Consider the following 13,994-nt stretch of genomic DNA (forward strand, 5'->3'; position numbering starts at 1 on the left):
GAAGTGATCTTCATCCGAGCTCTGATTTGGGCCGTCATTGGCAGCAGACAGCAGAAGGCTGCCGGGAGCCATTTGTATTCTACAGCCTCCTCTTCCTCTCTCCTTGCAGGCTCATCCTCTCATCCTCTGTGTTCCTTCGCGATTCCCATCCTCACCCCATCGTAGCAGATACATATTTATGTATTTGTTGGATCTTGTAACCAACGTTCCCTCTCATTTTTCGTGTGTCTGAGCAAACACACGAACTCCCTGAGCAGACCCTCGGACAAATGTGAGCAACATCATAACAATAAAGTTTATATTTGAAAGCAAGAGTAAAAAAAACATAAAAACAAGATATAAAATCAACAAATAAAACATAAAATTAACAAGCAAAGGAGGTACAACATTTGTTTTTCTAAACAGGTATACTGTGGATGATGAGGAGTACATGATAGTAGTTAATGGTTTATCAATGCAAGTATTTATGTTGAATATTTTGCTATAAACTGAATAATAGGGTAGACATTTTTTGTAAATAAGTATTCCACTTCTTCCTACTCCTTTTTTGAACTATGTGCTGCATTTTGTTATATCTTTTGTTTTTTTTATCAGTGTTTCTTTCTTTTGTATCTACAAATACTTACATATTTTTATACATGTTCGAAAATAAAATAAATTCATTCATTCATGTGGAACTCCTCGTCTGCTAAATACAGTATAACCTCATGTGTCCTGTGTCCCTCTCACGTCTCCAGCGGTTGGACACGTTGTCCAGGTTGACGTCCTCGTCTCCTGCAGCTTTGACTTTATGCATCGGCTGCTCCAAACACTTCAGGAGCATTTCTGGATGCTATTTTAATACGCTTCATTAAACTAAGTTCTCTTTCTCATTCTGCTCTGGATGCTTGAGATGCAGCACAAACAGCTGAGATGTTTCAGCTCCTAGATTTTAGTGCTGCAGAACCACGTCTGAGAAGGTTCTGATTGACCCACGTTTGAGTTCTAGCCTCATTATGGACTTGAATTCAACACATTCACGAGTAATGACCTCCAGAATGTGGGTTCTGCAGAACAGCCTCACAGTAATGACCTCCAGAATGTGGGTTCTGCAGAACAGCCTCACAGTAATGACCTCCAGAACGTGGGTTCTGCAGAACAGCTTCACTCTAATGACCTCCAGAATGTGGGTTCTGCAGAACAGCCTCACAGTAATGACCTCCAGAATGTGGGTTCTGCAGAACAGCCTCACACTTTAATGACCTCCAGAATGTGGGTTCTGCAGAACAGCCTCACTTTAATGACCTCCAGAATGTGGGTTCTGCAGAACAGCCTCACAGTAATGACCTCCAGAATGTGGGTTCTGCAGAACAGCCTCACACAGTAATGACCTCCAGAATGTGGGTTCTGCAGAACAGCCTCACACAGTAATGACCTCCAGAATGTGGGTTCTGCAGAACAGCCTCACACAGTAATGACCTCCAGAATGTGGGTTCTGCAGAACAGCCTCACAGTAATGACCTCCAGAATGTGGGTTCTGCAGAACAGCTTCACTTTAACGACCTCCAGAATGTGGGTTCTGCAGAACAGCCTCACAGTAATGACCTCCAGAACGTGGGTTCTGCAGAACAGCCTCACAGTAATGACCTCCAGAATGTGGGTTCTGCAGAACAGCCTCACAGTAATGACCTCCAGAATGTGGGTTCTGCAGAACAGCCTCACAGTAATGACCTCCAGAATGTGGGTTCTGCAGAACAGCCTCACAGTAATGACCTCCAGAATGTGGGTTCTGCAGAACAGCTTCACTTTAACGACCTCCAGAATGTGGGTTCTGCAGAACAGCCTCACAGTAATGACCTCCAGAACGTGGGTTCTGCAGAACAGCCTCACAGTAATGACCTCCAGAATGTGGGTTCTGCAGAACAGCCTCACAGTAATGACCTCCAGAATGTGGGTTCTGCAGAACAGCCTCACAGTAATGACCTCCAGAATGTGGGTTCTGCAGAACAGCCTCACAGTAATGACCTCCAGAATGTGGGTTCTGCAGAACAGCCTCACACTTCTCCCCCAGTCTCGCCGTTTCTTCTTCTGCTCCAGCTAAAAACAGTCGCGTCTCCTTTCCACTCTGGCGTGCTGAGATGACGCCACCGCCCGTCCGCCTTGTCTTTATTATTAAGCGTCTTCCCTCCACATCGGCCACGCCGCTTTGTTCACTCAAACACCTGTGGCGGCGGACGTCCATTTTGTTTTTGTGCGCTGCGGAGATTTTCGCTGCGCAAAGACCGCATCAGCGGGGCGCAGCTGAGAGGGAACGGTGCTTGTAACAGATGCTAGAATAGAAACCGCCCACCACTGCCATCGAATATTTTCTGTTCCGGGACACTTTGCCTGGTCTTTTCCCCTCTCCTCCATTTGCTTGCCCCCACCACACCAGATGTTTTCAAATGGGGGGAAACACCAGCACCAAAATGCAACATCAGAGACCATCAGAACGCGCTCAGGGGAAATAATACTGGCTGGAAGTTTCACCGGCAGAATAGAAGTGTTGTGTGTCTCTTCTTTTCTCTGCACCCTCCCTGGCTCAGAGCTCATCGTCATAAAAATGGAATCTGTCACCCAGCTATAAACGGCAGTCAAGATGGAAGTGAGAAGAATCACAGGCGCTTGGTAGGCCCCCACCTACACAGCCACATGTCATAAAGATGACAGCGTGGAAAGGCAAAGCTGCTGCACAGTTCTTGTTGCTTCTACCTGCACATGAAGGGAACATATAGTGATGCCATATCTGGCTTTGTTGTTTTTGTATCTTATCTTGCTTTCTCTAGTTCAATTCATTCAGTTGTTCTGGATTTCTGAATGTTCTTCATGTGTGAAGAGCCTCCACATACGCATGCACAGGATTTAGCGGAATGCATCCCTTTTTCTTTTTTAGCTGATTGTACGACATCAGAGACTCGACCAGGCTGGAAACCGGGTCGAGGAGACAATAGACATGAGAGGATGTTCTACCACCACGACTGGAAGTCTTCCTCCATCCACTGCTTGAATCCTAATCTTGAAATTGAATTGCTGCTATTGCATTCCAAAGGCAGCCTTTTCACGTATTGTTATTGAAGTCCATTGAGAACCTTTTGAGCTATTCTGCTAACAATTCTGCAATCAGCAGACAACCCACGAGACAGAACCCCAACCGGCTGAGCCACAGCCAATCAAAACACTCGTGAAACATGGCAAAGTGGATTGTAGCTGGAGCACTTTGGGTAAATTAGCACTTTCATTGTATCTTCTGGGTTGGAAAGAGTCTCAACGCTCGTACGGGGTAATGGCAGTCCTTCCAGCGTGTTTCCATCCCATAATCAATCACTTTCACGGTTGGAAAGTGCAGCTCGTCCACGCTGATCTCACCGCTGCCCTGCTGTCTTTGTTTCAGGCCTCAGCGGGTGAATTGGGTCAAGGTGGACGACGATGTGCCGTCCCACGCCGTCATCACCGGCGCTGATCTTTTCATCGAGAATCTGAACAAGTCCTACAACGGAACCTACCGCTGTGTGGCCGCCAACTCGGTGGGGGAGTCTTTTGACGACTACATCCTTTACGTTTATGGTATGCAGACGACACTGACCTTCAAGCCGTAGTGATTGTATCATGTGTTTCCTTTCCGGCCCCCTGATTGGTGGCTATTGACAGTACGTATCAGCTGAGCGTTCCATGTTCTCACTCGTGCCTGTAGCAAACACACCGATGACTTATTGATTGAATGTGGTTTTATTTTATATATTTGTTTATTTTTGGTGAGATTGCTCATTCTCTTCTACCTAATTTAATTTAACAGTAAACTTCCACATCAGCTCCATGGAATCATTATTAGATTTTATTATTAGCGCTATGGATCTATAATCCATGTAATCATTTCATTATATATTGATCATCTGCCTCTTGATTTCGCCGCTGACATTTTTTAAAATGATCTTTCATGTCCGTCTTTTCTGTTGGCTGCTTCCGCCGACAGTTTCCTCCTCATTACTCTCCTGCAAAGTCTGTTCACCTGTATTTGTTTTCTGGTACACTGTCAATAGCAATAACGTTTTATCCCTGTAGGACATCGCACCCTAATAATATGCTCATTTTCACTAAACAACATTACTTCACTATTACTTTTGGTGCACCCAGAGCCTGTAGAGAAATTATTTCGGGAGGGAAGAGGGACTCTCAATGCCTGACAGACGCTGGATGAATGCATGTTACTCACAACCGCAGCGCCGCTGCGCTAATGACGAGTGAAACAACGAGCTACCGCCTGCTACATGAACAGCTGCTATTATGTGGAAACAGTGTCAGCCTCGATTGCTGCCTCTCTTTTTAATAATCCCTTCATCAAGTAGATCATTGGATGGAAGACGGTTAATAGAGCCGGACTGCAGTTCGGTAAAAAGCGCTCGTAGTTTTGACTTTGGGCTTCGGAATCAGTGCTCAGCTAACGCTAAGACGCTAAACAGCTCAATAAATTTGGAGCGACAAACTGTTCCAATTTGACTGGTTTGAGATTTCTGAGATTTGCATTCGGAATGGAGCATATAAATTTGAGGTACGATTTTTGTAGGAGTGAGTGTTAAGAGAAATATTAGGAGTTACTCTGCTAAAACAAAGATTACAAGTTACTCTGCTAAAACAACAATTACTGTGTTGTTAGTTTAAGAACTCCATTACCCAGCATGCCACAGGGTTGGAGCATGCGCAGTAGGAACTGGTACGTGGCTCGAGGGATAGCGTTGTACACAGGGAATGAGAAAGCTCCGAATAAAGAATATTAAAAGACCAGTCAACGCCTCGTCTTCATGTTATAAGGAAGACAACACAATTACGAGTTACTCTGCTGAAACAAAGATTACGATTAATCTGCTAAAACAAAAGATTACGATTAATCTGCTGAAACAAAGATTACGATTAATCTGCTGAAACAAACATTACGAGATACTCTGCTGAAACAAAGATTAGGAGTTACTCTGCTAAAACAAAGATTAGGAGTTACTCTGCTAAAACAAAGATTACGATTAATCTGCTGAAACATACATTACGAGATACTCTGCTGAAACAAAGATTAGGATTAATCTGCTAAAACAAAGATTAGGAGTTACTCTGCTAAAACAAATATTAGGAGTTACTCTGCTAAAACAAGGATTAGGAGTTAGTCTGCTAAAACAAGGATTAGGAGTTACTCTGCTAAAACAAGGATTAGGAGTTAGTCTGCTAAAACAAGGATTAGGAGTTACTCTGCTAAAACAAAGATTAGGAGTTACTCTGCTAAAACAAAGATTAGGAGTTACTCTGCTAAAACAAAGATTACGATTAATCTGCTGAAACATACATTACGAGATACTCTGCTGAAACAAAGATTAGGATTAATCTGCTAAAACAAAGATTAGGAGTTACTCTGCTAAAACAAATATTAGGAGTTACTCTGCTAAAACAAGGATTAGGAGTTACTCTGCTAAAACAAGGATTAGGAGTTAGTCTGCTAAAACAAGGATTAGGAGTTACTCTGCTAAAACAAGGATTAGGAGTTACTCTGCTAAAACAAGGATTAGGAGTTAGTCTGCTAAAACAAGGATTAGGAGTTACTCTGCTAAAACAAGGATTAGGAGTTAGTCTGCTAAAACAAGGATTAGGAGTTACTCTGCTAAAACAAGGATTAAGAGTTACTCTGCTAAAACAAGGATTAGGAGTTAGTCTGCTAAAACAAGGATTAGGAGTTACTCTGCTAAAACAAGGATTAGGAGTTAGTCTGCTAAAACAAGGATTAGGAGTTACTCTGCTAAAACAAAAATTAGGAGTTACTCTGCTAAAACAAGGATTAGGAGTTAGTCTGCTAAAACAAGGATTAGGAGTTACTCTGCTACAAGGATTAGGAGTTAGTCTGCTAAAACAAGGATTAGGAGTTACTCTGCTAAAACAAAGATTAGGAGTTACTCTGCTAAAACAAGGATTAGGAGTTACTCTGCTAAAACAAGAATTAGGAGTTACTCTGCTAAAACAAGGATTAGGAGTTAGTCTGCTAAAACAAGGATTAGGAGTTAGTCTGCTAAAACAAGGATTAGGAGTTAGTCTGCTAAAACAAGGATTAGGAGTTACTCTGCTAAAACAAGGATTAGGAGTTAGTCTGCTAAAACAAGGATTAGGAGTTACTCTGCTAAAACAAATAGTTTTTCTGTAGTCAGATGGTGATCATAAATATTCTAGTAGTGCAGTTGCAGCAGGCTTTTTGCACATCTCTCCCTCAGAACAACAAAGCTTGATGGTGAAAGCCCCCCCTCTCATCCCCTGCCACTTCTCCACAGTGAGAAAAAACAACTAAAAGCCCTGCACCTCAAAGAGAACAGTCACCATTAAGACCGCGGAAGGCTTCCGTCCATTTAGAGCTAGAGCCACTCGTTTGATGGCTTTAATGTGTCCTTACGCCACCTCCAGCAGCACGCACCTCTGAGGTCGACCATTTACCTGAAGGGAAGCTGGGAAGGGGGGGCGGGGGCACGTTTGTAGACACACTGGTGCAAGCTCTGCAGAAACGAATCAGACACGCTGCAGGGGTGTCATCGACTGCTGAGAACAAGTGAGTTTGAGCGTTGGATCCGCTCGTGGGCTGCTTTCGGAGCTAATGTGTTTGCTTTGTGTGGAATGGATGTGGCAAAGTCTTAGAGCGCCACGAAAGGTCGGATTTTGGTGGCCGTATCGGTTCCTTTGATGTGGGACAGATTTTATGATCGTAGACACAGCTTGATGAGTAACAATAACTATCATGAACGCTGATCAAAGCGAGCTCTGTGACCGTACACGCGAGTAAAACCCAACATTAGCACAAGCTAATTCGGTAACTCGTTTCTCCAGCTGGGCGTTATTTTCTCATAAGCTTACGTAGAAAGGGCCGTGTCTTTGAACAAGAACCAAGAAAGAATGCATGTTAAAGCACTGCTACGAGCACAACGCTGATTGCCTCGCAGCAAGAAGGTCACAGGTTCGAAGCCGACTGTGAGCAGTTTGCATGTTCTCCCTGTGTGTGTGGGTTCTCTCCGGGTTCTCCGGGTTCCACCCACCACCAACAACATGCAAATGAGTTGAATTGGTTACTTTAAATTGCCCACAGGTGTGAGTGTGTGTGTGATTGTTTGTCTGTGCATGTGTGGCCCTGCGATGAGCTGGCGGCTTGTCCAGGGTGTGCCCCGCCTCTCGCCCGTTGACTGCTGGGATTGGCTCCAGCATGACTCGCAACCGGTAACGGACGAAGCGGTTCGGAGGATGAATGCACGAATAATTAATATACCGTATCCCATCTTCCAGTCCAGATGAACGACACACATCCTTGGACATCGGCAGCATTTCTTAGACATGCTGTTTTTGTGACTTGGTCAAATGCCTCGTCAGGAAGACCCAACACAATGGTGTTAAAAAAATATACCCACAATGCCCAAAGGCCATCATGAAATAAAGTTCTTCTGCACCTCATATGTTTTGATATTATTAAAAGTTATAACCTGCCACAATATCAACATAAGATCCTAGACTGTGCATTCGGGCTTCGTAATCGAGTGATAAAACCCCACGTGACGCCGCCGCGTAGCAACACCCCCCCTGCTTGACAGCCAGAACGAACGGCGTCTCCTCTGATGACCCTCAGTGATGGAGAACAGTGCGAGACGAGTTGACACTAACAATGTTAACGGCAAAAAAGAATTCCGTCTGTGGCGCTCCGAGTCTCGCAGCTGCTCTGACTTCAAGGCATTAGGAAAGGCAACCAGCAGGCGTTGAACGAGACTGGGCACTGTTCACCGCTCACACAATCATTGAGCTCTTTCTCCGCCTCCTTTACCAGCATTCGCCTTCATTGCTCGCCGCCGACTTCCTGCATTCTTTACACTTCTCTATTAAAGCAAGTGGGAGTTTGTCCACAAATCACCTTTAGCTCTTGACGTGGCGTCCAACGTGTCTTCCAGAGGTGCAAGGTGTTCCAAAGCATCCTATTCAGACAGCGAAACCCTGCTTGAGTGGAAGCAAAACTCCTGGTGCAAAATGTTACGAGAACAAAGTGCAATCCCATCACTGGAAGCATTTTATACACGGGTGAAATTTAGGCGAAATATTTGTTGATTGTGTATTATTTATGACTACAAAGTGGATGTTTTCGATTATTTCTATCTTATATTATATAATTTTAACCCAAAAATGATAATTTTTGGATATTCAGTACCAAAATACAGTAATTCCTTAAGGGTCCCATATTATACTCTTTTATAAGAATCTTATACAAGTTAATGCAGTTCCAAAACACTGATATGAAATATCTGTGACAGTCTTTGGTCAAAATAACAAACAGATGCTGCAGGACAGCGTCCCTCATTTCTGTCTCAAACAGATGCTGCAGGACAGCGTCCCTCATTTCTGTCTCAAACATGCTGCAGGACAGCGTCCCTCATTTCTGTCTCAAACAGATGCTGCAGGACAGCGTCCCTCATTTCTGTCTCAAACATGCTGCAGGACAGCGTCCCTCATTCCTGTCTCAAACAGATGCTGCAGGACAGCGTCCCTCATTTCTGTCTCAAACAGATGCTGCAGGACAGCGTCCCTCATTTCTGTCTCAAACAGATGCTGTCCTGCAGCATCTGTTTGAGACAGAAATGAGGGACGCTGTCCTGCAGCATCTGTTTGAGACAGTACATGTTAGTGTACCGTTACACCGCTATCAGTTATCTGAATTCATTGAATCACATTTAGCCAGTGTCCAACGCCGTCGCTGACATTGTCCATGTGTCTCGGCGGTACACCAGAACAGGTTGGTGCTGCTCACGCCCACAAGGCTTTTCCATCGGCCACACAGAGTGAGACCGTGCTGCACTGTTTGGCGGTTCAAGTTCCCCAGTCGTGTTGAGCCTCAGCTGAGATGGACTGCCTCTCGGGTGGGGTCAAAGGGCATTGGTGGGGTTTGTAGTTATATCCCTTCTCCCCCCGTAAATCTGTGTGAGACACAAGAAAATGTCAGTAAAGCCGTCATTAAAGTTGAAGCATCGAAACCGAAGCGTCTGTGGGGGGAGACGGTGGCGCAGAGGGTAGTCCTAAGATCGAGAGGTTGGCGGTTCGATTCCTGGCTCAGGCACATGTGTGCACTGTCATTGTGTCCTTAGGCAAGACACTTCACCCACATTGCCCGGGCGCATGCGCACGCGGCGACCAGCAGCAGGCTCCAGTTAGACTGTAACTGCTGTAAACCAAACTGCCCTCCGAGGGACAAATCAATAAAAAGTAAGTATCTGATAGGAAATGAAATGTGCTTAACAAGCATTCTGCAGCCACTCCTTTGACCACTGCTGCTTTTAGACGTCATTGACTCAAGGGAAGTGCATTGGCAGTCCAACATGCACCAACAGATAGCGACGCCATCAGGGGAGTTACACGATTCCTGGTGTAAAAGTTGTAGCTACTAGCTTAGCTTCATGACCTGCAGCAGATCCATCGCTCCACAACATTTCAATGATATCAGTCAAAGCATTGTTCTCTCTGTCTGCCTGTCGGTCTGTCTGTGGTGATGATGATGAATATATTTATAAGATAGAATGTTAGAGTACAACTACAGTCACACAGTAGCATGTATTACAGTACAACTACAGTCACACAGTAGCATGTATTACAGTACAAGTACAGTCAAACATCCTGTCTAAGAGGAGCATTTCTAAAAGCCCTTGCGGTCTTGTTTCCGTTGAAAGTCCTTCGTACATAAATCATCGACATTTAACAATACAAATAAAAATAAAACCAATATTCAATAACTCAATTGATGCAACGTAACATCAGAAAAATAAAATGATTTTACACCACCGATGCAAACTAACAGTAAATCTAAAATAAATTACACCACTGATGCAAAATGACAATGAAGATTCAAGATTCAAGAATCTTGAATCTTCATTGTCATTATTTAAAATGAAAATGAATGACAATCGATTACATAAATTACAATAAATTACAATAAATTACAAAGACACTTAATATGTGCAACGTAGGTGGACAAAAAAAGGGGGGGGGGTTTGATCCGGAGAGAGTCGTGATGACTATCTCCGTTTCTGTCCCCCTGAAAGGTGTATTTTTAGGCCCTTTTTGAAGGAGGCCAAAGAGGTGCATGTTTTGAGGGCAGGAGTCAAACAGTTCCACCCTTAGGGGGCAGTATTGTAAAAAGATGATTTACCCATGTTAGTCCTGTAGGAGGGGGTAATCAGGTTGTTGTTTGAGCTCCCTCTAGTGTTGTGGCTGTGGGTGTCACTAAATCTGTGGAGGTGTTTATTCAGGTATGCAGGGATTGAGGGGACTGAGGGCAGAGCTGCATTGACTATTTTAAATGCCAATCCCATTTTGAGCTGTTTAACCCTGTCTTCTACCCTGAGCCATTTTAGGCTAGCAAAATGTCCAGGAAGAAGGTGGGTCATGGGCCCCAGATTGAGGAGTAGCCGAATCAGCTTGTTTTGGGAGGTTTGGAGCCTGGTTTTCAGGGACATTTTGATGTTTGAATACCAGGAGGTGCTAGCATAGTCAAAGAGGGGCTGAACGAGGCTCCAGCAAGCGTCCGGAGAGCACTTTTGTTGACAAAAGCAGACATTCTGCCCAAAAATCTTGTTCTTTGATTGACTTTTTTGATCATCTTAGTTGCCATACTATCGCCAGACAGGTATTTGTCAAGAACACAGCCTAAATAGGTAATCTCTTCTTTGCTCGAGATTACTGTATTATCGACTGTGACCTTGAAATCATTAACATTTATCTCACGTAGAGAGTGTTTAGACCCAAAAAGAATAGATTCTGTTTTACCAAGATGTAGTGACAGTTTGTTATCCGTAAGCCAAGTACGGATTCTGGTGAGCTCAGAGCTGAGAGCCTCCTCAACCTGCACTTTGTCCTCTCCAGAAATCAGGAGTGCTGAGTCATCAGCAAACAGGAACAATTTGCAGTTACAGGCAGCACTCATGTCGTTAATGTATAGGAGGAACAGTAACGGTCCTAGAATGCTGCCTTGAGGAACCCCACAGCTCACCGGGAGGGACGAGGACAAGGTTCCGTTTATGTCCACCATTTGTTCTCGTCCCTCAAGGTACGATTTCATCCAGTTTACTGATGTGCTATCAGAACCAATCGCCCCTAGTTTATTCAATAGGATTGAACGGTTAACGGGGTCAAAGGCCTTCTGGAGGTCCAGCATGACCATGCCGCAGTATTTGCCCGAGTCTACTTCACGCTTGACGTAGTCGGTCAGATATATGAGGCATGTGTCAGTGGAGTGGGATGTTCTGAAGCCCGATTGGAATTCAAAGAGCAGGTTATGCTCGGCGAGGTAGCGGTTGATTTGCTCCTGGATTATTCTCTCCATAACCTTTGAGATGGAACAAAGGATGGAAACAGGGCGGTAGTTGTCTGTCTGTCTGTCTGTCTGCCTGCCTGCCTGTCTGTCTGTATGTCTGTCTGTCTGTCTGCCTCTCTGTCTGTCTGTCTGTCTGTCTCTCTGTCTGCCTCTCTGTCTGCCTGTCTGCCTGTCTGTCTGTCTGTCTGTCTGTATGTCTGTCTGTCTGTCTGCCTGCCTGCCTGTCTGTCTGCCTGTCTGTCTGTCTGTCTGTCTGCCTCTCTGTCTGTCTGTCTGTCTGCCTCTCTGTCTGCCTCTCTGTCTGTCTGTCTGTCTGCCTCTCTGTCTGTCTGTCTGTCTGTCAGCAACATAACTCAAAGCCTTTCAGATTAAAGACCTATTTTACAAAATCAATGATTTTGGACTTTTCTCTTTGGTGCTCTAATTGTTATCCACTGATGCTGCCACTCGATTTCAGTAATCAAGCCGGTGTTCTCCATCTCTGAGTCCATTTATTCCTACTGGAAATGTTGATCTTTAAAACACCAACAAAGTGTTTACTCAATAATTTCCTACAGCGACGGTTTTTGCTCAAATGGGGGGTAAATATTCTTTTTCTTTTTTTTTTCTGTTTCCAGGGACTCATGAAGCACGAAATTGGGCTTGTTTATGCAAATAAAGGGGCCGAAAATTACAATTCATGTAAATGAAGCCATTAACCGTCGTGCACAGCCTAAAAAGCAGGAAGTAACCGTGGCTAAAATTCTGTGTCTGGTTCAACCTTCAAAAAATGAGAGCTGAAGCTGCAGCTTGTTTCGGAGTTAAAGAGCAGCTAAGCAGCAGCAGGCCAGCATGCACGGAACCATCCTCACCTTCTTATCACACAGGATTTCATTTATTACACCAAGTGTGGTGGATTACTGTTCTTTTTCAGCATTACCCCACTGCCTATTGCCAGGCACTGGCCTCATATCAGCGCTCCCCTGCAACTCGAACCAGGGAAGTGCCATTCCTGATGTCTCTCCCAGCTGTTTGCAGCTGGACAATTCAGCCGAGTCAATGCAGTTAAAAGGGAACGTTGTGGGAGGGACTGATGCTATGAGCGACAGTACAATGCCAGCATGTGTTGCTCGTTAGACACTTAATCACTTCCTCTCGCTAGCTGTGTCGGAGCTTCGTGTCGTGGTGTGCAGCTCGTGAGCAAATTTAAAAGCGGCTTCCGAACGAGCTCAGTCGTCGCCAGGCTGCTGGAATGCAGACAGCATTTAATGCACTGTCACTATTTGCAGTGGACTTTGCCATCGCTTTTTGTGACTTTCCTTTGTACTCATTGTTTACCCCCCTGTGCTGTCATGTATCTGTCCTCTCATTCAGATGCTTCCACCACTACCCCTCCACCCACCACAGCCACCACCACCACCATCACCACCATCATGTCCTACCCCGGAGCCAATCAAGGTACAGTATGGCCCTCACACGGCCTGTTTTTATTCTGGTTCTTTTGGCGTGTTTGTGCGTGCGGCGCCTCATTTCCGAGTCCCTCCATGCTTCTCCATCCTCGGGTGCAGACGCAGCCGTACTCACCTGCATGTTTCATGTCCGACTGGTGGCGGCCACTCGCTTCCAGTCATTATGTCTCCATTCATTTTTAAATGCTTTGACATGCTTTCCATTACGTAACGGGTTAAAGGTCATGGCTGAGGCTCCCTGTTGGAGCTGTGAATATTAAATTGCAATAAAAGCAAATGGCAGAACGACGGGGCAAGGGCCGGGGAAGCCTCGGTCGGGGATGTAGCGATGCTGTCATCCAGAAGTCCTGACAATGCTGGAAGACATGTTTCCACATTTCCAAATCCAGACTGCAGGTCCATTCTAATCTCTGAGCCATGAGATTTGTACAGAAGGAACACACATTTCACACTATTCACATGCTGAGTGTTGTTTTTTTCAAACAGTAACTGTCTGATATTTATATTCTGCACAGCTACAGGTTACGGAATTCTGGTTTAACATTATTGTGATTCACAAACAAAGATCTATAAATACTAGGGCTGTCGAATCTATTTATTCAGATTAATCAGAACTTTCAATAGATTCATAATGATTACCGTATTTTCACGACCTTATGACGCACCTGCTGATTCGGCGCAGTCTCATTAACAGCTGATTTTTCGGTATTTTAAACATACAAAGGGCGCGCGGATCAAAAGGCGCCGGCATGATAGGTGCGCAAAATAAAGCAGGAGAAAAACAGAGTTTGGTACAAATCTTTAATTGTCATCAATCAAACAAGCATACTAGCGCGCGTTTTAAAAAATAGAGCCGGAACAAAACAGAGTTTGGTACCGTTTTTTTTAATCGTCATTAATCAAACCCATCAAAGTCCTCATCCTCTGTTTCTGTAGTGAACAGCTGCGCTAGATCTCCGTCAAACATGCCGGCCTCTTTCTTCACTGTCAGAGTCTCTTTCCGTGCCGTGCAGCGCCTCGGAAATGAAGCCGGCTTCACAGAACAACAATGCTAGCAGACAGTTAGCCGAAGCAGCTACAATCCAGTCACACGGTGGCGCTCCGCTGCCTTCCACTCTGAGTGAAACTGTGTTCTCCGTCTGTCGTCCAGCGCTCCCACGCAGCTCGCAGTTTAA

General features: G+C 44.8%; 1 protein-coding gene across 1 annotated transcript in view; it reads left to right on the plus strand.

Annotated features, from left to right (window-relative positions):
- The window catches only part of cadm1a (cell adhesion molecule 1a), a gene marked incomplete at its 5' end in the record, with an annotated part of 107,515 nt that overhangs the window by 53,278 nt on the left and 40,243 nt on the right, over positions 1 to 13,994 (plus strand). Inside the window, 2 exons of the mRNA XM_068744569.1 lie at positions 3,410 to 3,582; positions 12,725 to 12,808. Coding sequence (XP_068600670.1) covers positions 3,410 to 3,582; positions 12,725 to 12,808 — 257 coding nt within the window. The remainder of the gene's footprint in view (positions 1 to 3,409; positions 3,583 to 12,724; positions 12,809 to 13,994) is intronic.

This window comes from Brachionichthys hirsutus, chromosome 10 (assembly GCF_040956055.1).
Source record: "Brachionichthys hirsutus isolate HB-005 chromosome 10, CSIRO-AGI_Bhir_v1, whole genome shotgun sequence".
NCBI lineage: Eukaryota > Metazoa > Chordata > Actinopteri > Lophiiformes > Brachionichthyidae > Brachionichthys > Brachionichthys hirsutus.